The sequence below is a fragment of the Eubalaena glacialis genome, chromosome 9 (genome assembly GCF_028564815.1).
Source record: "Eubalaena glacialis isolate mEubGla1 chromosome 9, mEubGla1.1.hap2.+ XY, whole genome shotgun sequence".
Taxonomy (NCBI): domain Eukaryota; kingdom Metazoa; phylum Chordata; class Mammalia; order Artiodactyla; family Balaenidae; genus Eubalaena; species Eubalaena glacialis.
Window position 1 is genome coordinate 56,694,980 of NC_083724.1, and position 27,311 is coordinate 56,722,290.

The 27,311-nt window shown below is 34.0% G+C and overlaps 1 protein-coding gene across 2 annotated transcripts in view; it reads left to right on the forward strand.

The window, feature by feature from the left end:
• JAK2 (Janus kinase 2) overlaps positions 1–27,311 on the forward strand; it is a 169,688-nt gene that overhangs the window by 122,399 nt on the left and 19,978 nt on the right. For both annotated transcript variants that reach the window (XM_061200392.1, XM_061200393.1), the window contains exons 7-17: positions 12,362–12,683; positions 13,469–13,588; positions 15,412–15,569; positions 17,395–17,506; positions 19,401–19,587; positions 20,264–20,391; positions 21,877–22,011; positions 23,129–23,216; positions 24,784–24,911; positions 26,053–26,191; positions 27,094–27,245. In XM_061200392.1, coding sequence (XP_061056375.1) covers positions 12,362–12,683; positions 13,469–13,588; positions 15,412–15,569; positions 17,395–17,506; positions 19,401–19,587; positions 20,264–20,391; positions 21,877–22,011; positions 23,129–23,216; positions 24,784–24,911; positions 26,053–26,191; positions 27,094–27,245 — 1,669 coding nt within the window. The remainder of the gene's footprint in view (positions 1–12,361; positions 12,684–13,468; positions 13,589–15,411; positions 15,570–17,394; positions 17,507–19,400; positions 19,588–20,263; positions 20,392–21,876; positions 22,012–23,128; positions 23,217–24,783; positions 24,912–26,052; positions 26,192–27,093; positions 27,246–27,311) is intronic.

The following is a 27,311-nucleotide window of genomic DNA, read 5'->3' on the forward strand; positions in this document are numbered from 1 at the left end:
AATGGGTGTTAAATTTTGTCAAAAGCTTTCTCTGCATCTATTGAGATGATCACATGGTTTTTCTCCTTCAGTTTGTTAATATGGTGTATCACGTTGATTGATTTGCGTATATTGAAGAATCCTTGCATTCCTGGAATAAACCCCACTTGATCATGGTGTACGATCCTTTTAATGTGCTGTTGGATTCTGTTTGCTAGTATTTTGTTGAGGATTTTTGCATCTATGTTCATCAGTGATATTGGCCTGTAGTTTTCTTTCTTTGTGACATCTTTGTCTGGTTTTGGTGTCAGGGTGATGGTGGCCTCGTAGAATGAGTTGGGGAGTGTTCCTCCCTCTGCAATATTTTGGAAGAGTTTGAGAAGGATAGGTGTTAGCTCTTCTCTAAATGTTTGATAGAATTCGCCTGTGAAGCCATCTGGTCCTGGGCTTTTGTGTGTTGGAAGATTTTTAATCACAGTTTCAATTTCAGTGCTTGTGATTGGTCTGTTCATATTTTCTATTTCTTCCTGGTTCAGTCTTGGCAGGTTTTGCATTTCTAAGAATCTGTCCATTTCTTCCAGGTTGTCCATTTTATTGGCATAGAGTTGCTTGTAGTAATCTCTCATGATCGTTTGTATTTCTGCAGTGTCAGTGGTTACTTCTCCTTTTTCATTTCTAATTCTATTGATTTGAGTCTTCTCCCTGTTTCTCTTGATGAGTCTGGCTAATGGTTTATCAATTTTGTTTATCTTCTCAAAGAACCAGCTTTTAGTTTTATTGATCTTCGCTATTGTCTCCTTCATTTCTTTTTCATTTATTTCTGATCTGATCTTTATGATTTCTTTCCTTCTGCTAACTTTGGGGTTTTTTTGTTCTTCTTTCTCTAATTGCTTCAGGTGCAAGGTTAGGTTGTGTATTCGAGATGTTTCCTGTTTCTTGAGGTAGGCTTGTATTGCTATAAACTTCCCTCTTAGCACTGCTTTTGCTGCATCCCATAGATTTTGGGTCGTCATGTCTCCATTGTCATTTTTTTCTAGGTATTTTTTGATTTCCCCTTTGATTTCTTCAGTGATCACTTCGTTATTAAGTAGTGTATTGTGTAGCCTCCATGTGTTTGTATTTTTTACAGATCTTTTCCTGTAATTGATATCTAGTCTCATAGCGTTGTGGTCGGAAAAGATACTTGACACGATTTCAACTTTTTTAAATTTACCAAGGCTTGATTTGTGACCCAAGATATGATCTATCCTGGAGAATGTTCCATGAGCACTTGAGAAAAATGTGTATTCTGTTGTTTTGGGGTGCAATGTCCTATAAATATCAATTAAGTCCATCTTGTTTAATGTATCATTTAAAGCTTGTGTTTCCTTATTTATTTTCATTTTGGATGATCTGTCCATTGGTGAAAGTGGGGTGTTAAAAGTCCCCTACTATGATTGTGTTACTGTCGATTTCCCCTTTTATGGCTGTTAGTATTTGCCTTATGTATGAAGTGCTCCTATGTTGGGTGCATAAATATTTACAATTGTTATACCTTCCTCTTGGATCGATCCCTTTATCATTATATAGTGTCCTTCTTTGTCTCTTGTAATAGTCTTTATTTTAAAGTCTATTTTGTCTGATATGAGAATTGCTACTCCAGCTTTCTTTTGATTTCCATTTGCATGGAATATCTTTTTCCATCCCCTCACTTTCAGTCTGTATGTGTCTCTACGTCTGAAGCGGGTCTCTTGTAGACATCATATATATGGGTCTTGTTTTTGTATCCATTCAGCCAGTCTGTGTCTTTTGGTGGGAGCATTTAATCCATTTACATTTAAGGTAATTATCAATATGTATGTTCCTATTCCCATTTTCTTAAATGTTTTGGGTTTTTTATTGTAGGTGTTTTCCTTCTCTTGTGTTTCTTGCCTAGAGAAGTTCCTTTAGCATTTGTTGTAAAGCTGGTTTGGTGGTGCTGAACTCTCTCAGCTTTTGCTTGTCTGTAAAGGTTTTAATTTCTCCATCAAATCTGAATGAGATCTTTGCTGGGTAGAGTAATCTTGGTTGTAGGTTTTTCTCCTTCATCACTTTAAGTATATCCTGCCACTCCCTTCTGGCTTGCAGAGTTTCTGCTGAAAGATCAGCTGTTAACCTTATGGGGATTCCCTTGTGTGTTATTTGTTGTTTTTCCCTTGCTGCTTTTAATATGTTTTCTTTATATTTAATTTTTGACAGTTTGATTAATATGTGTCTTGGCATGTTTCTCCTTGGATTTATCCTGTATGGGACTCTCTGTGCTTCCAGGACTTGATTAACTATTTCCTTTCCCATATTAGGGAAGTTTTCAACTATAATCTCTTCAAATATTTTCTCAGTCCCTTTCTTTTTCTCTTCTTCTTCTGGGACCCCTATAATTCGAATGTTGGTGCGTTTAATGTTGTCCCAGAGGTCTCTGAGACTGTCCTCAGTTCTTTTCATTCTTTTTTCTTTATTCTGGTCTGCAGTAGTTATTTCCACCATTTTATCTTCCAGGTCACTTATCCGTTCTTCTGCCTCAGTTATTCTGCTATTGATCCCATCTAAAGTATTTTTAATTTCATTTATTGTGTTTTTCATCGTTGCTTGGTTCCTCTTTAGTTCTTCTACGTCCTTGTTAAATGTTTCTTGCATTTTGTCTATTCTATTTCCAAGATTTTGGATCATCCTTACTATCATTATTCTGAATTCTTTTTCAGGTAGACTACCTATTTCCTCTTCATTTGTTAGGTCTGGTGTGTTTTGACCCTGCTCCTTCATCTGCTGTGTGTTTTTCTGTCTTCTCATTTTGCTTATCTTACTGTGTTTGGGGGTCTCCTTTTCACAGGCTGCAGGTTCGTAGTTCCCGTTGTTTTTGGTATCTGTCCCCAGTGGCTAAGGTTGGTTCCGTGGGTTGTGTAGGCTTCCTGGTGGAGGGAACTAGTGCCTGTGTTCTGGTGGATGAGGCTGGATCTTGTCTTTCTGGTGGGCACGTCCACGTCTGGTGGTGTGTTTTGGGGTGTCTGTGGCCTTATTATGATTTTAGGCAGCCTCTCTGTTAATGGATGGGGCTGTGTTCCTGTCTTGCTAGTTGTTTGGCATAGGGTGTCCAGCACTGTAGCTTGCTGGTCGTTGAGTGAAGCTGGGTCTTGATGTTGAGATGGAGATCTCTGAGAGATTTTCGCCGTTTGGTATTACGTGGAGCTGGGAGGTCTCTTGTGGACCAGTGTCCTGAAGTTGGCTCTCCCACCTCAGAGGCACAGCCCTGATGCCTGGCTGGAGCACCAAGAGCCTTTCATCCACACGGCTTTTGGGAGGTCTGACGTCTTCTGCCAGCGTTCAGTGGGTGTTCTGTAGGAGCAGTTCCACGTGTAAATGTATTTCTAATGTATCTGTGGGAAGGAAGGTGATCTCTGTGTCTTACTCTTCCGCCATCTTGCCTTATTCGGTCGGCAGCACCAATTTACATTCCTCCCTCTCCAACATTTGTTATGCGTTTTTTTTTTGATGATAGCCATTCTGATGGGTGTGAAGTGATATCTCATTGTGGCTTCGATTTGCATTTCCCTGATGATTTGCGATACTGAGCATCTTTTCATGTGCCTGATGGCCGTCTTCATTTCCTCTTTGGACATATGTCTATTCAGTTCTTTTGCCCATTTTTTAATTGGGTTGTTTATTTTTTGATGTTGAGTTGTGTGAGCTGTTTATGTATGTTGGATGTTAATCTTTCATCAGACATATCATTTGCAAATATTTTCTCCCATTCAGTAGGTTGTCTTTTCATTTTGTTGATGGTTTCCTGTGCTGTGCAAAAGCTTTTAAGTTTGATTAGGTCCCATTTGTTTATTTTTGCTTTTATTTCCTTTGCTTTAGGAGATGGATCCAAAAAAATATTGCTGCAATTTATGTCAGAGACTGTTCTGCCTACGTTTTCCTCTAGGAATTTTATAGTATCCAGTCTTACATTTAGACCTTTAATCCATTTTAAGTTTACTTTTGTGTGTGGTGTAAGAGAGTGTTCTAATTTCATTCTTTTACATCTAGCTGTCCAGTTTTCCCAGCACCACTTAGAACTGTCTTTTCTCCATTGTGTAGTTTTGCCTCCTTTGTCATAGATTAATTGACCATAAGTGTGTGGGTTTATTTCTGGGCTCTCTATTCTGTTCCATTGATCTGTGTGTCTGTTTTTGTACCAGTGCTATACTGTTTTGATGACTGTAGCTTTGTAGGATAGTCTGAAGTCAGGGAGAGTGATTCCTCCAGCTCTGTTTTTCTTTCTCAAGAATGTTTTGGGTATTTGGGGTCTTTTGTGTCTCCATACAAATTTTAAAATTATTTATTCTAGTTCTGTGAAAAATGCCATTGGTATTTTGATAGGGATTGCATTGAATCTGTAGATTGCCTTGGGTAGTATAGTCATTTTAACAGTATTAATTCTTCCAATCCAAGAACATGGTATATCTTTTCATCTGTTTGTGTCATCTTCATTTTCTCTCATCAGTGTTTTATAGTTTTCTGAGTACAAGTCTTTTACCTCCTTAGGTAACTTTACTCCTAGGTATTTTATTTTTTGATTTTATAATAATTAAATATTGTATGAGTAACTTTTCTTCCTTATGTAACACATACTTTGTGAGATAAAAGAAATCATTATTTTTTCCTTTTTCTTTTTCCTGTTTTATTGAAGTATAGTTGACATATAGCACTGTAACAATGTAACGTGTACAGCAAAATGACTTGATTTACATAATAATGAAATTATTATCACATTAAATTTGGTTAACATCCATCATCTCATATAGGTAGAAAAAAAAGAGAAAGAAAAAAAATCTTTTCCTTTTGATGAGAACTCTTAGGATCTACTTTCTTAACAGGTTTCAAATAATACCATATAGCAATGTTAACTGTAGTACATTACATTCTGAGTACTTATTTATTGTATAATTAAAAGAAATTACTGAAAGAGTTGGAGTACTACAGAAAATATCATAGTGTTAACTGAACTCGGGTTCGGCTGCTCGCTGCTTGAAAGCCAGTACTTGAGAAACGAGTGCTTGTAGGAATGGAAAGTTTGCTTTATTCTGGAGGCCAGCAACCTGGGAAGAATGCAGGCTCGTGTCCCACAACCACCTCCAAATATTCTGCTCGGCCATGAAAGTTTTTAAAGGGAAAAAGGGGAAGTAATCTCAGTCTGTCATTGAGGCAGGGATCGCATTCTTCACCATCTCCCACTGCATGTGAGTTTGTCGACTCCTAGTGATCTTTCTTTAGATGCTATCTTGTTCACACAGTTTGCTCATGAGATTACTGAAGGGGAAGCTGGGGAAAAGAGCTTATCATCTCTTAATTACTTATTCTTCATTTCTACCTCTTAAATCTAAGAAAAGTATCAACAGGTTAGGCGAGGCATTGGGTGATCAAAAGATTTGAAAGATGTGCTTGGGCTGGAGGCTAGTTAAAATATAGCTTTGCTAAAGTGACAAGACAAAAGGGGCCCCCTGCAGAGAGCTGCTTCCTGCAAAGGGTTGCTTCCTGCAAAGAGCTGCCTACAAATCCCCACTGTCAGACATCATTCCATTTCTATGGGATTATGGGTGAAGGTCTGTCTTCTGTAACTTCTTCATGCTGACATAGGGTGTGCTGTATTCTTAGAGTAGAAGATGTCAGCATGGCTCTCTAGCATCTCTTTGCTGGCAGTTTTAGTTGCCCACTTACATATACGGGTAGAGCAAGCTACAATTATTTTGAAGCCCACAAAGATGCAGATTATTAAGAGCAATAGTGTTATTCCCATTCTCTTGAGGCTGGTTCTTGGAATTGTGCTAGCCGTAGATTCAGTACTTCTCAAGATGGAGCAGCTTATGTCATGGTCACAGTCTGGTCATCATGCAGTTAGCTTTTCCCCTCTGGTGGCAGTTATAGTATCTGTACAACAACTCAGGAATGTACATCAGACACTGAAAGACTCTGTGACTCTATTGTCCTAATTATTAACTTCTTGGGCCTGCTCTTTGTGACTGAGGGAGTCCCGGGAGACTTCAGCTTTTTTATGTACAAGAGGGGCCTTTGTACTTGGGTGGGAGCCCACAAGGTTCTGCTTGGTTTTAATAGGTGTTCAACACCTATTTATTATTTAATTCATTGATTCTGAAAAGACTAGGTAAGGTCAAAGGAATGAAAAGAACACCTGGAGGATTAATTTCTGGTAAGCACAAATTGTCTATATAAATAATTGAGTCAGTATTTCTCAAGTAGTGGTCCATATTTATCACCACTAATTCAAGTGGTGATACTTGAATTAGTATCACCTGAGGTGCCTGTTAAAACAGAAGATTCTTGGGTGCTAACCCAAGAAGTTGGAATTAGTAAATCTGAGGTGACGCCTACAAATATGAATTTTTACAAGTGTTGTAGGAGATTTTTTAAAATTTCAGCTTTATTGAGGTGTATTTGACATATAAAATTGTAAGATATTTAAAGTGTACATTCATGGTATATATACATATGCATTGTAAAACGATTCCCTCTATCTAGTTTATTAACACATCCATCACCTCACATATTTATCTTTTTTTTTTCTTTTTTTTGGTGAGAACATTTAAGTTCTACTCTCTTAGCAAATTTCAATAATAGACTACAGTATTATCAGTTATAGTCACCATGTTTTACATTAGCTCCTCAGACCTTATTCATCTTATAACAGATCCAGCAGATTCTTATACAAGTGATCCACATTCTCCAAATTATTCTTCTGCACACTGAATTCTGACAGTCAAGCCTATACAATTTTTTGAAACACTACTCCTACAGCCCAGCTTTAATGGCTATAAAACTTCTACTCTTTTTAAAGGTATATATGACTATTATAAGAATGCTTTGATTGTTTTTTTGACGTTTGAAGACTAAACATTTGTTTTACATATTACATGCTTACCTGATTAGAAGTTTGAGGATGTCATGATCTGGTTAAAATTCCTTTTATTCCTAGAAATCCTTTTCTCAGTAACTGGCTTCAGTCCCTCCTTTGCTGAGTGCCCTCAAAACAGTTAAATACCCAATTTACACGTTATCAGTTTCTGTGTTTCCCTCTTTGGTTTTAGGTATTCTTGTTTTGTTTTCAGATGTCTGGTAGTCCTTAACCTAAGGGTGCAGGCCATAGGGTATGATTTTAGGAACTCACTGAGGTGTCTTGAAGATTCCAACATCTAAAGGAAAAACGAAAACATTTCTGTTTTCCACTAATGCCTTGATCTTTATTAAAATACAGACACCTCTTAGAATAGTAACTTATTCATTCGTTCGTTCATTCATTCATTTAACAACTTTCTTTTGAATACCTGCTATAGCAAGACCATAGTAGAATGGAGTGAGGGAAGGAGTATCTTAGATGTCGTTAATAGAAACTGAAGGAATTGAAAGGAACACAGTTGAAGAACAGAGAAGCTTTGAGCCACTGAAAATGAGTTTTTAAATGTGAAGCCATCTCTAGGCTTAAGCTATGATAGAACACTTATGCTTTGGAGACCATAATATTGTCCAAAGTCTAGTGTCCTAAAACAAGTGAATGTTTAATAACTGTATTTCTCTGATTATCTTTACCAGGATATAAATGCATCTGCAAAATTCTGCATCATTTTTCCTTTATTTTACTTTTAAAACTGTAGATATTCATTTATTCATTATATTGATAAGATTTCATGAGATTTTAAAACAGTTTTATTCAGGTATAATTTACATATCATAAAGTTCACTCATTTTAATTGTACAATTCAATATTTTTTATTGAGTTGTAAAGGTTCTTTATATATTATGAATACAAGTCTCCAGTTGTAGGTTCTCCTATTTATGATTTGCAAATATTTTTCCCATCCTGTGGATTTTTTTCACTTTCTTGAAAGTATTATTTGCAGCACAAGAGTTTAAATTTTGAAGTAATCTATCTGTATTTTCCTTTGTCTTTGGTACCATGATATTTTAATATTAGATAAATAATTTATGCCTCTACTGAAGGAAAAACATGCCTGATTTGCTTGCCTTCTTAATGTAATTTAACTCACTGATGTTTTCCAAATTTTCACTTCCAGCTCATTTCTGAGAAATAATCAAGGAACTCTACTCATTTTTAAAGTTTTCAGGAATAATGGAAGAACAGATGAATGATTAGTTCTTGGCAGAATGAAATAAGCTGCTTTGTTCCTAGAAATATCCAGTAGAGTATGGATCTCTGACTAGTATAACTAAAAACATATTCTTTCCCAGACTTAAAAAAAAATACATGTAAGACACATCTCTGTTTGTCTGTGCCTGTGTGTTAGGTGCATCTGTGTCTGTGAGCACATGCCTCTGTGTGTACATATGTACCTGTATATATCAATATGTCTTTGTTCATCTCTTTGTGCGTGTGTATGGATAAGATACTTACTCTTTTGTATGCCAGTTCCTAATTGGACATTGTGGCTTAGATATTGGAGTACAGAAAATAAAGGAAACAAATAAGATTTTTCTGTTTTCATTCTCCATCTGCTCTTTAAAATCCTAAGTTTGCTAAAGGGTGGGAAGAAGAGAGCTGGAAAATGGAAAGAGTTTAAAGGAGACCCTGCTGAATTTGCGAACACTAGGCCAGGGCCAAGGCCACTTACATAGCAACTGAGGTATATACCTCATATCACTAGACTCCCTTTCTAGACAACTAAGCAAATATTAGAGTTTCCAGTGGCCTACTCCAATTGTAATAATAAGATGCATGTTTCATTTTATGGTACAAAAATAGTATAATAAGGCAAGGCTTAATTTCAGAACTTTTTAGAGCCTGAATTTTAGGCTACTTTAAAAATTCAATATAAGAAAAACATCAGGAAAAATGTTTTTATGCTTCAAGAGTTAACAACTTTGTGTCTCTTGAAAAATTTTAGTGTTTCTAACAAGTCTGGTTCAGATAGCATGACATCAAAGTGGATTCACCATATTTAAGAAATCATACATTCCTGTGTTGTTAGCAAAGGATGTATGTCTGGTCCTTTATTCCAGGGATCAAAGTGGAAAGACTTGTAGTTTGTTATCTTAAACTCTTTTTATCTCCAGATAAGCTTTCAAAGCCTTGTTAAATCAAGTAGCCATTGGTGTTTATGTAAATTGTAATCCAAATTTATTAAGGCTCTTGGTATAACTAAAGTTTTTGACAGAAGTAGATAAAGTAGGAATCATTTGTATTCTGATTGTATTTTTAAGCCTTTTCAGGTTTTTTTTTCCCTACACTTACTGAGGCTCTCCTATATGCTATCCAGACTTTCATTAAATTTTATATATCTGTTTATCTACAAATATATAATTGCCATGAAAAGGAAAAGAGTGTGACTTTTGATATCTGAAAAATGAGTAGAATTTAGTGGGTGGAGAGAGGTAAGTGATGGAGATGGAGAGTAGAGGCTCATGGAAGAGGCCTTGTAGCAGAAGTGACCACAGGGAGAATGAAGAGAGTCAGTATGGCTAGAGCTCAAAGAAGTTAGTATGGCTAGAGTCAGTATGGCTAGAGCTCAAAGGTGATGAGGCAGGGGCTAGACTATGTAGAACCTTAGCGACATGTTGATAAGGGTAAGAACACTAAGAAACTATGTAAGAGTATTAAGCAAGGGTAAAAAGATTAGATTTGTGTTTTTAAAAGATCCCCATGACTCCACACCAGTGTAGAAAACAAATCAGAGGGTTGGAAGAGAAAATGGAAATGTGGGTCAACCAGAGAGTAAGGCCATTGCAGTAGTTCCCCCAGGAGATGCAGTTGATTGGGTTAATAATGAGAAAAATGGGCAAATTAGAGAAATATTTAGAAGGTAAAATCAAAGGAAAATGGTGATGAATTGAATAATGGGGGTTGATAGAGAGGTTGTATGAGGGTGATTCCTGAGTTTCTGGGTCTTGTGGAAATAGGGGAACTGTAGTGCTGTGTACTCAGATAGGGAATGCTGTAAGAGGATCTTTCAGGGGAGGACGTTAGGGGGAACTCATGAGTTTGGTTTGACACATTGTTTGAGGCACTTTTGAGCCATCCATATTATAAGGGTAAATTGACTTGACTGTGGAAGATATGGGTCTGGAGCTTAGAGATCTGCGCTACAGCTCAAGATATCCTAGTCATTTGCATATAGAGTATCTAGTGCGAAAGAAAGTATAGATAAGAAGAGAAGAGGGCCCATAATTAAGTCTTGAGGAACTCCAACAGTTGTCACCAGCTAAAGGGGATTGAACCTGTAAAGAAGATTGACGAGTAGCCAAAGAGATGGGAAGAAAATCAGGAAAGCTAAGGGGAGACAGTTTCAAGGAGAGCGTGATCAACAGTGTTGGATGCTGCTGAAAAATGACAAGTAAAATGAACAAGGAATTTGGTTTTAGCAACATGGAAGTTTTTCTTGATTTTAGCAAGAGAAGTTTCTACAGAATGATGGAACAGAAGCCAGATTGGGGTGAGTTAAGGAGTAAGTGGAAGGAAGGAAAATAGAAATGGCTATATAAACTTCAAAAAGAAGCCAGATAGGCTGTAGCTGGAGGAAGATGAGGGCTAAGGAAATTTTACATTTAAGATAGGAAGAACATTAGTATTTTTAAAACTTGTGGATAGAAGAGAAATAATAGATAGGGTAAAATTCCCCAGAGGGTGGATATATATTAGAGGAAAAGAGGGGGTATAGGTAAGTTCATGTCAAAGGAATGGCTTTAACAAATTTATACCTTATTTATTATAACAGGTGGGAAGGAGGAGAGAATGAGTGCAGATGTATGAAATTTTGCTAGCAAGATATTGAGGGAGCTCTGCTTAGAGAAGCTTTTTTTATTTTTTCCCCCTAAGAAAGAGGTGAAGTCATTTGCCGCAAGTGAAGAGAAATGTAGCTGAGGTTTAAGGCAAAAGAAAGGTAGGAGGTTTGAGGATATTGGAGAGGGTTTGACATAGTTGTGGGACTTGGGAAAATTAATTGAACAGAGAAATGTCGTAAAAGTGATGGCAGTGATAAAAGCCTATTTGAAATTGGTGATTATGAATTTATGATGCAACCTATCTAACTTGCCAAATGACTTTCTCCAGCAGCTTTGGCTACTTGAGTACAAAACTGAGAGTTCCTTAAGAGGATTAGGGTAGAGAGGGAAAGGGAGTAAGTAAGCAGTGGTATGCTGGTAAATGTTTAACAACCAGTTCTTAAAAAAAAAAAAAGTCTGATTTGTTTGTAATTTTTGCTGATATCCATGGTTTAAAAACCCTCTCTGTGGCCAGTTTCAGAGTATCAACCTTACATCAGAATTGAAAAGAGATGAGGAATAGCAAACCTTTTCCACCACTCGGATGTGCTAGACATTTATAACCTCAAAAGCATAGATAGTAGCAAAATGTAAAATAAAATTAAAAATGTAAAATAATTAGGAAGTGATGCCTTTTGAGTAATCATTACCTATATTTTAAATATACTTAATTTGTAAGTTTATTTAAGTTAAATTTTAATGATCGCTGTTTAATAATCAGTGCTGTTTAACAAATAATCCTTAAAATGTAACAATCTCTAAACGTTAGCCAGCTCCATCACTCAGATACGGTAGAATGTGGTAAGTGATATTATGGAATGGTGCACAGAATGCTGTCATACAAAGGGAGTAGCATCTAATGTGGTTATAGAGGTCCAGAAAGGTTTCCTGGATTTGATGATGCTTGAGCTGAGACTTGTAGAATGAGTAAGAGCTAACCAGATAAGAGATGGGTGATGGGAAGAAGGATTAGCATATGTGAAGGCATGGAAATTTAATATAGTTGTACCTTCAGAAATAAAATGTTCTTCATTTGTGAGACATTTGAGCAGGAGAGAAATAAGTTATCTTCCTTCCTTAGGATATTTTACATAGAGATGGAAGTACAAAAGATTCAGAACATTTCCAAATGGAATGTTTTGATTGCAAAGGAATTATTAGGAGTTATTGAAAGTTGCCTGAGAAAATAATGCATACAAAAGAAGTGTGTTTACCTAATGAAAATCAGTAGCATCTAACAAAATGTAACAATTTCCAGAATTCAGATACATTTTAGAGTACAGCCAAAAAATGGTATATAAGATAATCAGAGAAAATAAATTTTTAGACTCCAATGTTAACTAGACTATGTCTTCATTTCATTAGGGAAGAAAATTAACATCTCTTGCTCTAAAAATTTATGGTGACTCAGAATTTGTAAATGCATTCACATCATCAAACAAAACCTTAAGGTTTTATACTGTATGGATGGTGGCTGTGTCACTTTTTTCCATTTGACTACTCTGCTATTTACTTATTATGGAGAAACATGGTGACTTCTCTTTTAATTTTTTTTGTTCCAATTTGTTGTGCTGTTGTGTGTGCTCTTTACCCCTAGCTACAAGACATTTTTACCAAAATGTGTTCGAGCAAAGATCCAAGACTATCATATTTTGACAAGGAAGCGAATAAGGTACAGATTTCGCAGATTTATTGAGCAATTCAGCCATTGCAAAGCCACTGCCAGAAACTTGAAACTTAAGTATCTTATAAATCTGGAAACTCTTCAGTCTGCCTTCTACACAGAGCAATTTGAAGTAAAAGAACCTGGAAGAGGTCCTTCAGGTGAGGAGATTTTTGCAACCATTATAATAACTGGAAACGGTGGAATTCAGTGGTCAAGAGGGAAACATAAAGAAAGTGAGACACTGACAGAACAGGTAATCCTCAATGATATGTTCTCATTCTTTGTTAATTTAAGTAGAATGGCAATAGAAGCAAAGTACTTTTAGTCATTTGAAACATGGTCTTGCACTTCTCTTCTCCCATTGATACAAATGGAAGTTTTTAATAATGTGATGCCAACAAGGTCATACCTATAGTTCTTTTCTCATTGTTCTTAAATGGCATTTTGTTTAATTTTTTATGACTAAATAATAGTAATGGTGTTTTTATAGTTTCACTCTTGAATTCTAACTGATTTTTAAGGTAGTTTTGCTTCCTTTTTCCTTTTACTATTATTGATAATATGAAGCACAGTCATGAAATTTAATTAGTTTGAAAAAGATTAATTTTCATTGATTTTATGATGTTGTATACTTGTTAAATAATTTAGTTTTTGTTTAGGTTTGCATTACGAATTTTAAGTTTGTTCATATCTATGTGGTTCTTAGGATATTATCAGATTTTTTTTTTTTTATCTTCATTCTTTGGTAAACTTTCAATTTTCTGGCAATGGTTTCTATTAATGTTGATTGGATTGAAGGGTACTATAGCACACTTTAGATTCCTGGCACCCTTTAATGCTCTCATTTTTAAGTGAAAGCAAGATACAGTGTAGTTTTAGGGTTACATTATTGGGGGAGAGAATCCCATTTAATGCTTATCTATTGGTATCAATACTTTTTAAAAAGAATTTGGAATGAAATCTCCTTCATAAGAGTCTTGTTTTAAAATGGCTCCATAAATTCTACCTGTTTTTAATATCAACTGCTCTTAATTACAGGATTTACAGTTATATTGTGATTTTCCTGATATTATTGATGTCAGTATTAAACAAGCAAACCAAGAAGGCTCAAATGAAAGCAGAATTGTAACTATTCATAAGCAAGATGGTAAAAGTCTAGTAAGTTTGCTTTATCATTAAATAATGGTTATGTTTTACAGTTGTCAGAAATAAGTATTTCAGAATCTTAATACCAAAGTTACTTTCTTGTAGGGATTTTGATTATAGTTTTAAATAGAGCTATGAACATAAACAACAATTTAGTAAGCTTTTTGATTACATCTAGCTTTTTGTATCACTACCAACACTATCTTCCTGTAGAGTGTCTTGTATGTTAATGTATTTTTCAGTCATTTTCATAATTAGCAAAAACACCAGTTACCTCCTGCCCTCTCCTCTCCCACCCCCAGCCCCAGTTGTGCTAGTTCCCTGTTGTAATGCTCATTCCTCACTACAGTCGACCCTCTGTATCTGTGGGTTCCATATCCACAGATTCAACCAACCGCAGATTGAAAATATTCAGGAAAAAAAATTCCAGAAAGTTCCAAAAAGCGAAACTTGAATTTACTATGTGCGGGCAACTATTTACATAGCATTTTCATATAGCATTTACATTGTATTAGGTATTATAAGTAGTCTAGAGATGATTTAAAGTATATGGGAGGATGTACGTAGGTTTTATGCAGATAATACGTCATTTTATATAAGAGACTTGAGGATCCACGGATTTTGGTATCTGTGGAGGGAGAGATAGATACGGAGGGATGGAGCGACAACTGTATAATCTTTTTTACCAATAGAGATGTACCTAATTATAGTCATACCACCTCTTTATATAACAAAATGTAAACCAATCCCAAGTGATCCCTACCCGAACTGTGAGACATGTTTAATTCTAAAAGATTAACCCCTTCTCTTTTTTAAAATAGCTTCAGAGGGAATTCCCTGGCAGTCCAGTGGTTAGGACTCTGTGCTTCCACTGCAGGGGGCATGGGTTCGATCCCTGGTTGGGGAACTAAGATCCCCCATGCTGCATGGTGTGGCCAAAAAAAAAAATAATAAAATAAAACAAAATAGCTTCAGACATCCCACTTAACTTTAATTGAAAGGGAAGAAATGAATTCCTTTATACTCTGCTCTTAAATTGCTTATTTTTCTGGCTGTGTTTTCTTTTTAACTCAGATATTTCTTGTACTTCAGGCTTAAACATCATATTAATGTTATTTGTTTATTTAACTTAAGTATCTATATGACTTACCTACCAGGCCATTTCAGGGTTATATGACCAAAATTATAAAACTTGCAACTCACTTTAGTCAGCATGCCTTCCTTTTCTTAGGTATTAATCCTTTGTTGTACAGGTTTGCAGTTCGCCAAGTCTTTTAACATTGTTTATGGTATCTTTTATAGTACCTATTTTTATGGCCTATTTGTGTTAGCTAGATACCTTTTATAGTTCAGATACCTCACACAGTTCTCTCCTTATTATAATTTTTGATATAAGTCCATACTCTATGTTCTCATTGTGACTAAATATTGCTGAGCCAAGCATTATACCGTGATCACATTTCCATTCTTGTACATACAACTTTCTGTTTTTCTGGGAGTTGATCATTCCTTCAACTTTTTTCAGTATTTCTAATTAATACCAACTTTTATATCAGATTAGATAGATATATAATTAAGATGACTAGCACATTTGTCTAATAGGTGTATTGGAAAATACAATAAAATTATGGGTGTAGAGTGAACTATAACTAGAAAAGCATGATAAACTCGTATTTGAGAGGGTCTTAAATATCAGACACAAGAATTTGTAATTCACATTGGGTAATTGGGAGCCATAAAAGACATTTGAGCAATTTAGAAGAAAACTAATTTAGAAGAATTATCTAACAGCATGGAGTGAAAATAATTTTCTTCTTTTTCTTTTCTCCTCTTAGGAAATTGAACTTAGGTCGTTAAGAGAAGCTTTGTCTTTTGTGTCGTTAATTGATGGATATTATAGGTTAACTGCAGATGCACATCATTATCTTTGTAAAGAAGTAGCACCTCCAATGGTGCTTGAAAATATACAAAGCAACTGCCATGGCCCAATTTCGTGAGTAATACAGACTTTAAAAGTAAATTTTTTAAAAAGTAAATGAGGTATTTACACAGAAGATTTTACACAACAGAATGATATACCTAGGTTTAGGAAGTTTAGGAAAGAAATATTAATCTGACTGAACTTGTTTTTCTTTTAATGAAAGCCTATTTCCAATCAGATTACATAATAATTAGAATTATTTAGAATATAACTTACCATCTGTATCTCAATCTATAATACTAACTTGCTGTATAAGTTTGATATTTAGTTCCCTAGGTGTGTTTAATTAACTCTTCAGTGTTAATTTTTTTAAAAACCCTCCAATTTATGTTTCATTAATTTGGAAATACTGCAGAGGAGCCACAGTGAAAAATTTGATAATCATCATTATTTTTGGATAATCCATCTCCTTCCACTGAAAGCTTTGAACACAAAATGTATATGATGTCCATATTTCTAGACTAGTTCTGTGCAGTATGTTCCACAGTGGTGAAAATGAAAATGTTCTATATCTGTGCTCTTTAATAATTGTTACTAGCCACATGTGGCTGTTTAGTATTTTAAATGTGGCTAGTGCAACTAAGGAACTGAATTTTAAATTTAATATTAATAACTTTACAGTTGACCCTTGAACAACACAAGGTGTTAATCCTCATATAACTTATAGTCCATCCTCTGGTTCAAACAACCACAGACTGTGCAGTACTGTAGTATTTACTATTGAAAAATATATACGAATAAGTGGACCCTTGCAGTTCAAACCCACGTTGTTTAAGGGTCAACTGTAAATAGCTTCATGTGGCTACTAGCTACCGTGTTGACACACACAGTTGTAAACCTTTACTTTAACACTGGATAAACCCAGCTATCATGCACAACATCTATTTACCCCAAGTCCTAGTTATCTTTCAGCCAGGATGTGCTTTATGATTGGCACTGGGTCTGAAGGACTTGAGCTGAAGAAACAATCTGGGATTTTGAGCATATGTTTTTTACCTGAACCTATCCTTAACTATTTGAGAAATCATGTCCTGACTGGTATTTAAGACTGATTTGGCCTATACCTAAATGTCTGTTTAAGAAGTACGGTTGATATGAAAAAGTTGCACTACTTGAATATTCTATAATTTACATATTTAGTATTTTTAAAACTCCTACCATTCATTCATTCATTATCCATCCATCCATTCTTTCATTTATTTGTAGAACATGTACTGAGTACCTAATATGCACCAGGCACTGGTTTAGGTATGAGAAATACAGTGGTAAGTGAAACAGAGATAATTCTTGCTTTCATGTAGATTACATTTCTTTCAAGATGTGCAGCTTCAGTTAAACATGTAGCAAATTTTAAAAATTAGTAGTCCTTGTTGCTTGCCATGGGTCTTCTATTAGACTTTGGTATTATATTAAATATTAAAGATGCACAAATTTTTATATTAGCAATTGCTGTGGTAGAAGAGACATAAGTGTTTTATGACATATTGTTTGTATAGTTAAATGAAGTTTTATGAGAGTATGGTTTTTAAAATACTAAATTTGAAATCAGAGGCAGAAAATTCATATGAATGAATTGTTCTTTGTGATTTTGTATGTCTTATAATACCCTTTGTTTTTAAAGCAATATAATTGCCCCTTGAATCGGTTTGAACTTATTGCAGAATAGCTTGGTACTTTAATATTTTTCCTTGTAAGATTATTGATAAAAATATAAAGTAGAGGAGACTTCTAAAAATTCTGAGAGTTTTAGATTTGACTTTCGATTTTTAGATGACATTTTGGTCATAATGTCATGGTTCTTGCTACATTATCATACAAATTACTTCTTTACCTTTAGAATGGATTTTGCCATCAGTAAACTGAAGAAAGCCGGTAATCAGACTGGACTCTATGTACTTCGATGCAGTCCTAAGGACTTTAATAAATATTTTCTGACTTTTGCTGTTGAGGTTAGTATGTCACACTAATGAATGGTAACATCTTTATTTAGTGCATATAATTTCCCTTTTGTAATATCTACCGTATTTCCTTTTTAATACTCAGAATGATAGCTTTGGATATGATAACTAGCAATTAAGTAAACTTAATTTACCTCAGCTATTCTTCATAAACAAGATATAATTTCTAGGATTTATATTAAAAATTATTTTTAGTATCTTACTATCTTTTGGAATTTGTTTTTTTGATGTTTGGGTGTTACCAGTGTGTCAGTTTTCATCAAGTCTCTTGAAGTCTCTTTTTTCACAAAAATGCATATCTTTACCAAAACATGTAGAACTAAATAAATCAGAAGTAAACTTCCTTTTACAGGTAATGGTTGTAGGATTAGAGTGAAATAGGGTAATAACAAAGAAAGAGACATTATTGCACTTTTAACTAGTGGTTTTCCAATATTAAGAATAATGATCTACAATGTATGTTTTAAGTGTAAAGCTGCAAGGAAATCTCACTGTTAATACAGATCATTTTGGATCTCAGCTAAGATTGTGTACTATCCAAAATTATCTAAAAAGATACTATCACTTATAAGGCAGTTTCATGGTATAAATCTTGAGAAACTTTGTAGCTGCTTGCAAAATTTATCTTTTTAAAATTAGAGAATATAAGGATTGTGTTATTATTTTAATTTTTATAAAAAGCAATCATCTTATATTTAGCATATGTAAAGTGGATTAATTGTCCATAAATACAATACATAAAGTAGGTTGCTCCATGACTTTAATGTTGTAAAATACTGATAATCTATCCTAATTTCACAATATCTTTACTGTCATATATGACAGTCTATTATATCAATTATCAAATCAAAATGCATATATTTTTTATATTTACTGTATTTGCCCAGCATAATATGAGGGCTAAATATCAGGGAGTCTATGGTATAACCTTGCTTCAAGAAATTTATCTTTTGGAAAAACAAAAATAAAGTATACCAAAAAATACTAAATCGAGCATTGTTTATTACCCAGTATATCCAGTGTAAGCAAATATAGACAATAAGAGAAGGGATTGCAATTATTAAGAAAGGTCCTTTGGAGTAGGAAGCACTTGAGACTGACTGGAGATAATGAGTCGATTTTATAAAGATGGTTCTAAGTCGGTTGAATATGTTTATAAGAAGCAGTTCAAAAAATAGATGGTTGAGCAAGTTCATAATAGAGCACATAAGACAAACATTGAAAAACTGAAAAATATTAAAATTGCCATATTAGACATAATTAACAAATACAGTAGAGGCACAATAGGTAGTCACCTTTGCTTATGGAATGGGGTCAGAGTTAGGGAGGACTTCACAGAAAAAGTGGAAATTGAACTGAGTTTTAAGGATTGAATAAAAAGTACATTGCTCAAAAGGAAAGGATGTACATTCTGTAGAGACATAGCACGTACAGTTATCAAGGCATGAAACGGCATGGCATTTGCTTGAAAATTTTTAAGTCACCTAATGTAGCTAGAGCATGGGTTGTATGTTGAGTGGCAGGAGTTGAGGTTAGGGATGGAGGCAGAAGCCAGCTCATGGAAGGCTTTATAGGCTAAAATAGTTTTAGACTTTATTATGTAAATGGTGGAAAGCTGTTAAGGATGGTATTATTATTGTTTATTATTATTGCTTTCTTCCTTGCCTTTCAATAAAATAACTCTTAAGCCATTTCTGTAGGCTAGGCAGTTGTAATTAGATGCCTTTTTGAGGAACCAAACACCTCTCTCACCTTATGCTGGTATTCATGGTTCAAATGTCTAAATGTTCTTTTGGTTGTTTTGTGATATCATTTTTGTCACAGTAATCACTACTATGTCCGTTGTGATTTTTCCTTCCCTCTCTTTATAATTAAACTTACATAGAGAGAAAACGTCATTGAATATAAGCACTGTTTGATTACAAAAAATGAGAATGGAGAATACAACCTCAGTGGTACTAAGAAGAACTTCAGTAATCTTAAAGATCTTTTGAATTGCTACCAGATGGAAACTGTTCGCTCAGACAGTATAATTTTCCAGTTTACTAAATGCTGTCCCCCAAAGCCGAAAGGTAAAATAGATTTCTAGTTATTTTTAAAATATTGGCCATGGATGGTGTATATGGTGGGAGGTATTTTCAGCATGTTGATTTCAAAAGAAATAGGAAAGAAGAAGCTTCAAAAACAAATTAATTTTTTCCTGATACGTTGTACAGGCATCATCTAATAGAATTGTTCAGTTTGGTTTGTGTTTTCTGGAAGTGACTTAAAGTTTTGTAATTCTTAAATGTACTTAAAAAAATAATAATTTCATGGTATCAATAAGTCACTTATTTATTGAACTGAAAGACCTCAGTACCAAATTCTCATATGTTATTCTAAGTAAAAACTTTCAGATTCTTTTAGAATTTTAATTTCTTTTAAATTATCTTTTAAAATAAAAATAGTAAGGTTGGAAATCCCTTGAAATAACAGGCATATTAAAATTATTATTAAAATTCCTGAAAAATTATACTAGTTATGGAAGGGATTATAATTTTGAATATATAAAATAACTGCTTAGAGTACATCAAAGTTCAATGAATAAACTCCTAAAATAATTTTGTATGAAAAAAAAAATGAATAATAAGAGGCTGTTAAGAACACATTTTATTTTATCCCTTTGGAGCAATTTATATCCTCAGTGTGTTTTGATTTTATATATATATTCTTTTTTTTTCCATTCATTCTGTCCTTTTTTTTAAACAGATAAATCAAACCTTCTAGTCTTCAGAACCAATGGTATTTCTGATGTACCAACCTCACCAACATTACAGAGGCATAATAATGTGAACCAAATGGTGTTCCACAAAATCAGAAATGAAGATTTGATATTTGTAAGTCATTAGATGCTGATTATTGTCTTTTTGTCTTTTTAAAACAACAACTGTTTTCTTCATTTTCTACCCCACATTACATTCATATGACATTTGGAGCTATTTTATTATAACCTATGTTATAAAACTTTTATAGCAGTTCACATATTTTTATTTCTTGTGAAAATGTGATACTGAACTTAAGTTAATTATTTTAAGAATGGAATTGTATTCTCTTTTCAGGAATTAAAATAAAATTTAATAAATTAAAAATTAAAAGTCTTCCTCTAAAAACGTATCTTAATTCTCAAGTTCTCAAGAAAGTAAGGAAAGTTCAAAGAATGTACTGAAAACAAGTAGTACATAGGAGCTGATGTTTGGCCACAGAACATTTTGGGGGATCAGGATTACCAGGACCCTCACGTAAATACGTCCTCAGTGAAAAATATATGGATTGTGAAAAATTCACCCACTAGCAAAAAGAGAAGAGTGTTGTCTGTTTTAGTTGAGCTCTTAGTTATGAAAAAGTCTGTCCTGAGAATTTGTAATTATAAACTTTTGAGTTTGGGTTTCTTTGTATCACCTGCATGGTTTGAGAAACCCTAAGCCAATAAATTAAATTAAAATAACAAGTGGTACTCCCCTAGTAACACTCTGTGGTGGTTGATAGAGAAAATATAAAATCTTTTTGGAAGAATATACTCTTAACCTAGGCCACCCAAGATTCCCACGGATAAAATGACTCCAAACATGAGCTTTTTATTGAAAATTTTAAAACATACAGAGAAATAATCCCGGATTAAGCAAGAGTCAGAAGACCGACAAATATCAAATTATACTCCAAGAGCTTCATATAACAGACTTTTCAGATAGAGATTATAAAATATATATATGTGTGTGTGTGTGTGTGTGTATATATATATATGTTTAAAAATAAAAAAGGATTTGAAAACATGGGAAAAACCAAGACATTATCAAAACAGCCCAAAAAGATTTGGGGAGGGGAAAGTATAGAAATGAAAAATATACTCATTGACATTAAAAAAATGAACAAATTAAAAAGCAGATTACTCATAGTTGAAGAGAGAACTAGTGAATTGAAAGATAGATCTGAAAATTATTCAAAGGCAGCAGAACGGGAGAAAGAAATGGAAATTATGAAACAGAACTTAAGGGACATGGAGAGTAGAATGAGAAAAACCAACTGATGTCTGAGATCCTTAAGGAGACAATAGATAGAATTATCCAGAATTATAAAGATATGAATCCTTATGTGAGTAACAAGAAGCAGAGAGTTGCCAGGTAACCTGACTAACATGACAAAACTAATAATAATAGACTGCAGGCAGCCCTGCTTCAGAGTGCAGGCTTTCAACAGTTATTCTGTAAGGATATGCAAGAAGTACTAGTGGATTTTTTAAGACTGTTTGTCATTGAACATATTTCCTAATTCCCACTTCTTTCTCCATCTTTATTCATTCTTTCTTTCCATTTTTTCTGTTAAAGCATGAAAGCCTTGGCCAAGGAACTTTTACCAAAATTTTTAAAGGTGTAAGAAGAGAAGTAGGAGACTATGGTCAACTGCATGAAACAGAAGTTCTTTTAAAAGTTCTGGATAAAGCACATAGAAACTATTCAGAGGTTTGTATATTCCTTTTATAGTTCATGTAGTTTATGATATTTAAAGATATGCTCTCATATGTACACAACACATTCATGTATGCAGCTTTTCAAAATTGTAATTTTTAAAAGTATATATATCAAGGACCTTTCTGAGGATGTATTCTGGTGAGTCTAAAAAAATATGGAATTTTTTCATAATAACTAATTTCCAAACTAAATATTAAGCATTGTGTTATGTGTATTATTACATCTTTGCATATACTAAAGCAGTGGTTTTTGAATTTGGCTCCCCAGAGCTTCATGGGTTCCACAGGTTTCCTCTATAATTTCATCTACTTAAAAAAAGTTTGAAAGGCAGTGTACGTGAGGAACACTCCAGGTGAAATGTTGTACCTCTGGGCATCATCCAAAGATGCTAGCCAGCAGAAACCCAGCTGCCAGTTGCCAAAGTCCTTAGTATAGTAAGATATCACCAAACATGATGTAACAAACATTTATGATACTTAAAATGTCTTAAAGGATGTTAGTAGAAGATAATGTGAAACATAGAAGCTGAAGAGTTGTTCTAATCCAGAACACCACAGTGTTGGTGATTGTGATCTTCAACAGCCATACCCAGAAGTTCTAGGCAAAGTTTAGTTGAGTTAGAGTGATGTTAATACCATGCCAGTCTCCTGACATAGTTGTTACAGTATTTTATCTGCACAGCGATCATTCTTAATTCTTTAGGAAGTGTTACTTGAAGCTCCCATCCATTTACTGCAGTCCCACATCACTGTCTTTGGTGTCTGTCTCTGTTCGTACCTCTCTTCTCTGTTCTAGGTGCTATGGGTCTAAGCCTGTTAATCTTGCATCATTCATGTTGCCCTGTACCACTGTTGCTCTTTCACATTGCTGTCTGCTTGAACCAAGCTTACTCAAGGTTTTCCTGAGAATGAACTCTAACATCAAGGTTGATGGCAGTTGTAAGTCCATCTGAAGGGACCAGAGCACATTGTAACCTTATCTATAGTCCTGCTAAGAATAGGAGAAAGTGCATTTCTCTTATGGCAGAGAGAATCTTTCTGAACTATGAATGCTTTTAGACACAAAAAATAATTCTTTTGCATCTTTTGTATATTTTTCTTTTCCTTAGTCTTTCTTTGAAGCAGCAAGCATGATGAGCCAGCTTTCTCACAAACATCTGGTTTTAAATTATGGAGTATGTGTCTGTGGAGAGGAGAGTAAGTAAAACGACTAGCTTCCTTATGTTAATGTTATGCCTTTCTCAGAACATCCATTTTTATTTATATAGAAAATTCAATTTCAGGATCATAGATATCAATATAAACTATAATTTAACAGGAATTAAATATTGTTGAAACCAAAAACACTATGGAACTGTTCAGTTACATCTTCTTAAAAAGGAAACCAATGAATGAAATTAAAATGCAGTAAACAGTTTAATATGACTTATGTTATAGAGTATTATAGTAAACAAAAACAACCTTTTCTGTTAGCCATAGCAATACAGATTATGGCTGGTTCAACATAACATTGTAATAACTGGCCATTTCAGTACAGATCTCTTTGAAATTATTAAGACAAAGCATATAAATGTTAGATTGAGTTGTAATGGAACTGACTGAAATGATTGGATGTTGATATAGATATAATTTATGGCTAAATTTAAACTGTTCATAAAAACTCTCAGAAGTTTACATTCAGAAATTACTTATGTAATTAATTTCCCATTTTCCATTAGTAATGTAGATTAAATATGCATCCATACTTATATGACATTTTTTCATGTTTTTGAAAATTGATAGTCTTTTCAGAGGCAGTGGTTTTCAAATCTGTTCTGTAGAGGTATCTCAGGGGACTGATGAAATGGGAGTAAATCTAAATGCAGAGTGGAGAGTTCTGCCCCTCACCGCCAACTAGAGTGGTTCTGTATTTCTCTTTTTTATTTATTGATGTTTTCTGTAATTTTTCATTTAGGGGAAAAAAGAATATACTTCTTTAAAAAGTTTGAAAACAATGTTTTAGAGCAAATAATCCCAGATCTTACATTTGCTTTTATACTTATTTCATTGATCTGTGATACTTTTTTTTCACATTAAAAATATCTGAAATTAGGAAGTGTGATATAATTGATGGCATTTCATAATTTAATTGGCAATTTTTAAAATTTTACGACACATAATAATGGGACATATGACAGTCAGTGGTATCTCTGAAATACAGTAGGTCTTACATGCCACATTAAAAAGTTTTACTAAGCTCTTGCTCATTGTAACGCTTAGATCTTTTTTTTGACACTTGCCCTGATGTAAATTTCCCTGCAGTCAGTTCTTTATGATTGACATGTTGATTGCTCTCCAAATTAACTATAGGCAGCAAAACTTTCATAACATTTGTTTTAGTTACCCAGCAAGGTCCAAAGGTAATTTTGTCACCAAAAGTTGTTGTATATCATATGAAAACTAATTTTAATATTAGATGAAGCAGAATCACAATTTGGGATTCGATCTACATACATCTACATATTATTATACATAATGTACAATTATATATAATATTGTGTTTATATTTAATTGTTTAGACTTTACCTCTTGCTGTTGTGAATAAACTAAAACCCCAAAATACATTTTATATAGCTGTTAACCTTTCTTTAAATTAGTGAATTTTACGTAGTTTAATCTGTTTACCTATAATATCACATATAACTAAATATAATTATAAAAGTTTAAAATTATATTTTACTGTATTGTACTTAAGCCTTATTACTGTCATTATATTTTAATGCAGATATTCTGGTTCAGGAGTTTGTAAAATTTGGATCACTAGATATATATCTGAAAAAGAATAAAAATTCTATAAATATATTATGGAAACTTGAAGTGGCTAAACAGCTGGCATGGGCCATGCATTTTCTAGTAAGTAATTAGTATATTCTTTTGTCAACTTACTGTTTTAGATTATGAAGCAATGTGAAAGGATCTTGACCTGGGACCAAGAAATAAATCTGTAAATGGATGTTGAGTCATTAAAAAAAATCTGTGTTAGTTGATGAAAGGGATTATTTTAGGCGTATATTTATGTGAAATCAATTTTGAAAGAAATAGTTTTGTCATCCCATCAATCTCTTAAAACTGCTGATGGACAGTCTGTAGTTTGTGTATCTTGGCTTCAGAGAATTTAACCAAAAATTATCAAAAAAATGTGCTAACTATGAATAGCAAAAAATCCCTGCAGAAAATACCTTGTTATGGTATTTGTGGGTAATTGGACATTATGCCCATTGAGAAAGCAGTTTTGCCAGAGAAGCAGAATACCAGAGGGCCAGCTAGTGATCAGATCCTTAAGAATGCACCTACTGAACAGAAACAGTATTTCTTGCTGTTAACTACCACCTACAAATACATACTATTTAAAATCTCAGCTTAATAAAGTGAACTGGCATTAAGTAGTTTTAAAAAGTATTCGTGGGACTTCCCTGGTGGCGCAGTGGTTGAGAACCCGCCTGCCATTGCAGGGAACACGGGTTCGATCCCTGGTCCAGGAAGATCCCACATGCCCCACGGAGCAACTAAGCCCGTGCCACACAACTACTGAGCCTGCGCCCTAGAGCCCGTGAGCCACAACTACTGAGCCCATGTGCCACAACTACTGAAGCCTGTGCGCCTAGAGCCTGTGCTCCACAACAAGAGAAGTCACCGCAATGAGAAGCCCACTCACTGCGGTGAAGAGTAGCCCCCGCTCGCCGCAACTAGAGAAAAGCCTGCACGCAGCAACGAAGACCAACGCAGCCAAAAATAAATAATAAATTAATTAATTTTTTAAAAAAGTACTCATTTCTTCGTGGGTATAGAGCATTGTTTCACTTAAAATGTAAAACACGAAGCACGGTGATGCCATAAAATTTCTTTATTTTCTCAAAGTGCGCCTCCAATTAATGTTTATTAATACTGATTTTTTATTTTTATTTTTTAAATCCATTTTGGGGTCTTGGACATATTAAGTGCTCAAATTATTTGTGGATTAATATTTGAATGTATATGCATTTAACTTTAATAGGAAGAAAAAACCCTTATTCATGGGAATGTGTGCACCAAAAATATTCTCCTTATCAGAGAAGAAGACAGGAAGACAGGAAATCCTCCTTTCATCAAACTTAGTGATCCTGGCATTAGTATTACAGTTTTGCCAAAGGACAGTAAGTTCTACAGGAATCGAATTTAACTTTATTAAGCTTTGCTTGGAAAGAGGCATAAAGATCAGGCTGTTAATTTTTCTCAAATTCTATTTTATTAACATGTTCTTGATTAATAATAAAATTTAGTTACCATTTTTAGCAATCTAAATTAAGTTATAGTTACATCCTAGTCTCTGTTTCTCCTTTCTTATAAGCATGTTTCTATGTACTGTAAGATGATTTTTTTAAAAGTGTTAATCCCTAATTATATATGGAATATTGGATTTTATCCAGTTTTATTGTGAAATTTTTAAATATCATTCTTTGAGCCACAAGTAAATTTTTCTAAATTTTTCTTCCCTTTAGTCACTAAATAAAAATTTGAGAAGATATATTGTCTAGTTTGAATTTTTTATTTAGTTTAATTACTCAGCTAATTATGACTTCTTAAAACTTTTGTGTTGATAACCTCCTTAACACAATTAATTAAAGTAAAAATTTCAGTCAGATAGTTGAGAGGCATTTTTTTGATCCAAATAGTGTTGTAATTATATTTCATTACATTAGCTAATTTCTCTAATTGAATGTCTAAACTTAGAATCCAAATTTATCAACTTTTGTACACTGATGCATGGTTTCCTATTTCAGCCAATAGTACTTAAACTTGGTGCCTTTATATGAAGTGAAGACAGAGACTGTAGGGCAGAAAATGTTATAGGATCTTAGATCTGATACTCAGGGGGATTTTACCCTTTGGAATGGGATGTGAAGAAAGAGAATACATATTCATATGGTGAAGGAGAAGGGACTCTGTACTCTTAAATCTCTTAATTATGCAGCAAAAATTATTAATTATTAACATATATAAGAATTGTTTAATTGTGGGAACTCTTTAACCATTCTTTGTTCCTATCATTTGAAAGTTCTGCAGGAGAGAATACCATGGGTACCACCTGAATGCATTGAAAATCCTAAAAATCTAAATTTGGCAACAGACAAATGGAGTTTTGGTACCACTTTGTGGGAAATCTGCAGTGGAGGAGATAAGCCCCTGAGTGCTTTGGATTCTCAAAGAGTAAGTTCATGTAAACTGTGAAGTTGGAATTACCTTGTGATCCCTGATATTTCTTGCACATGATTT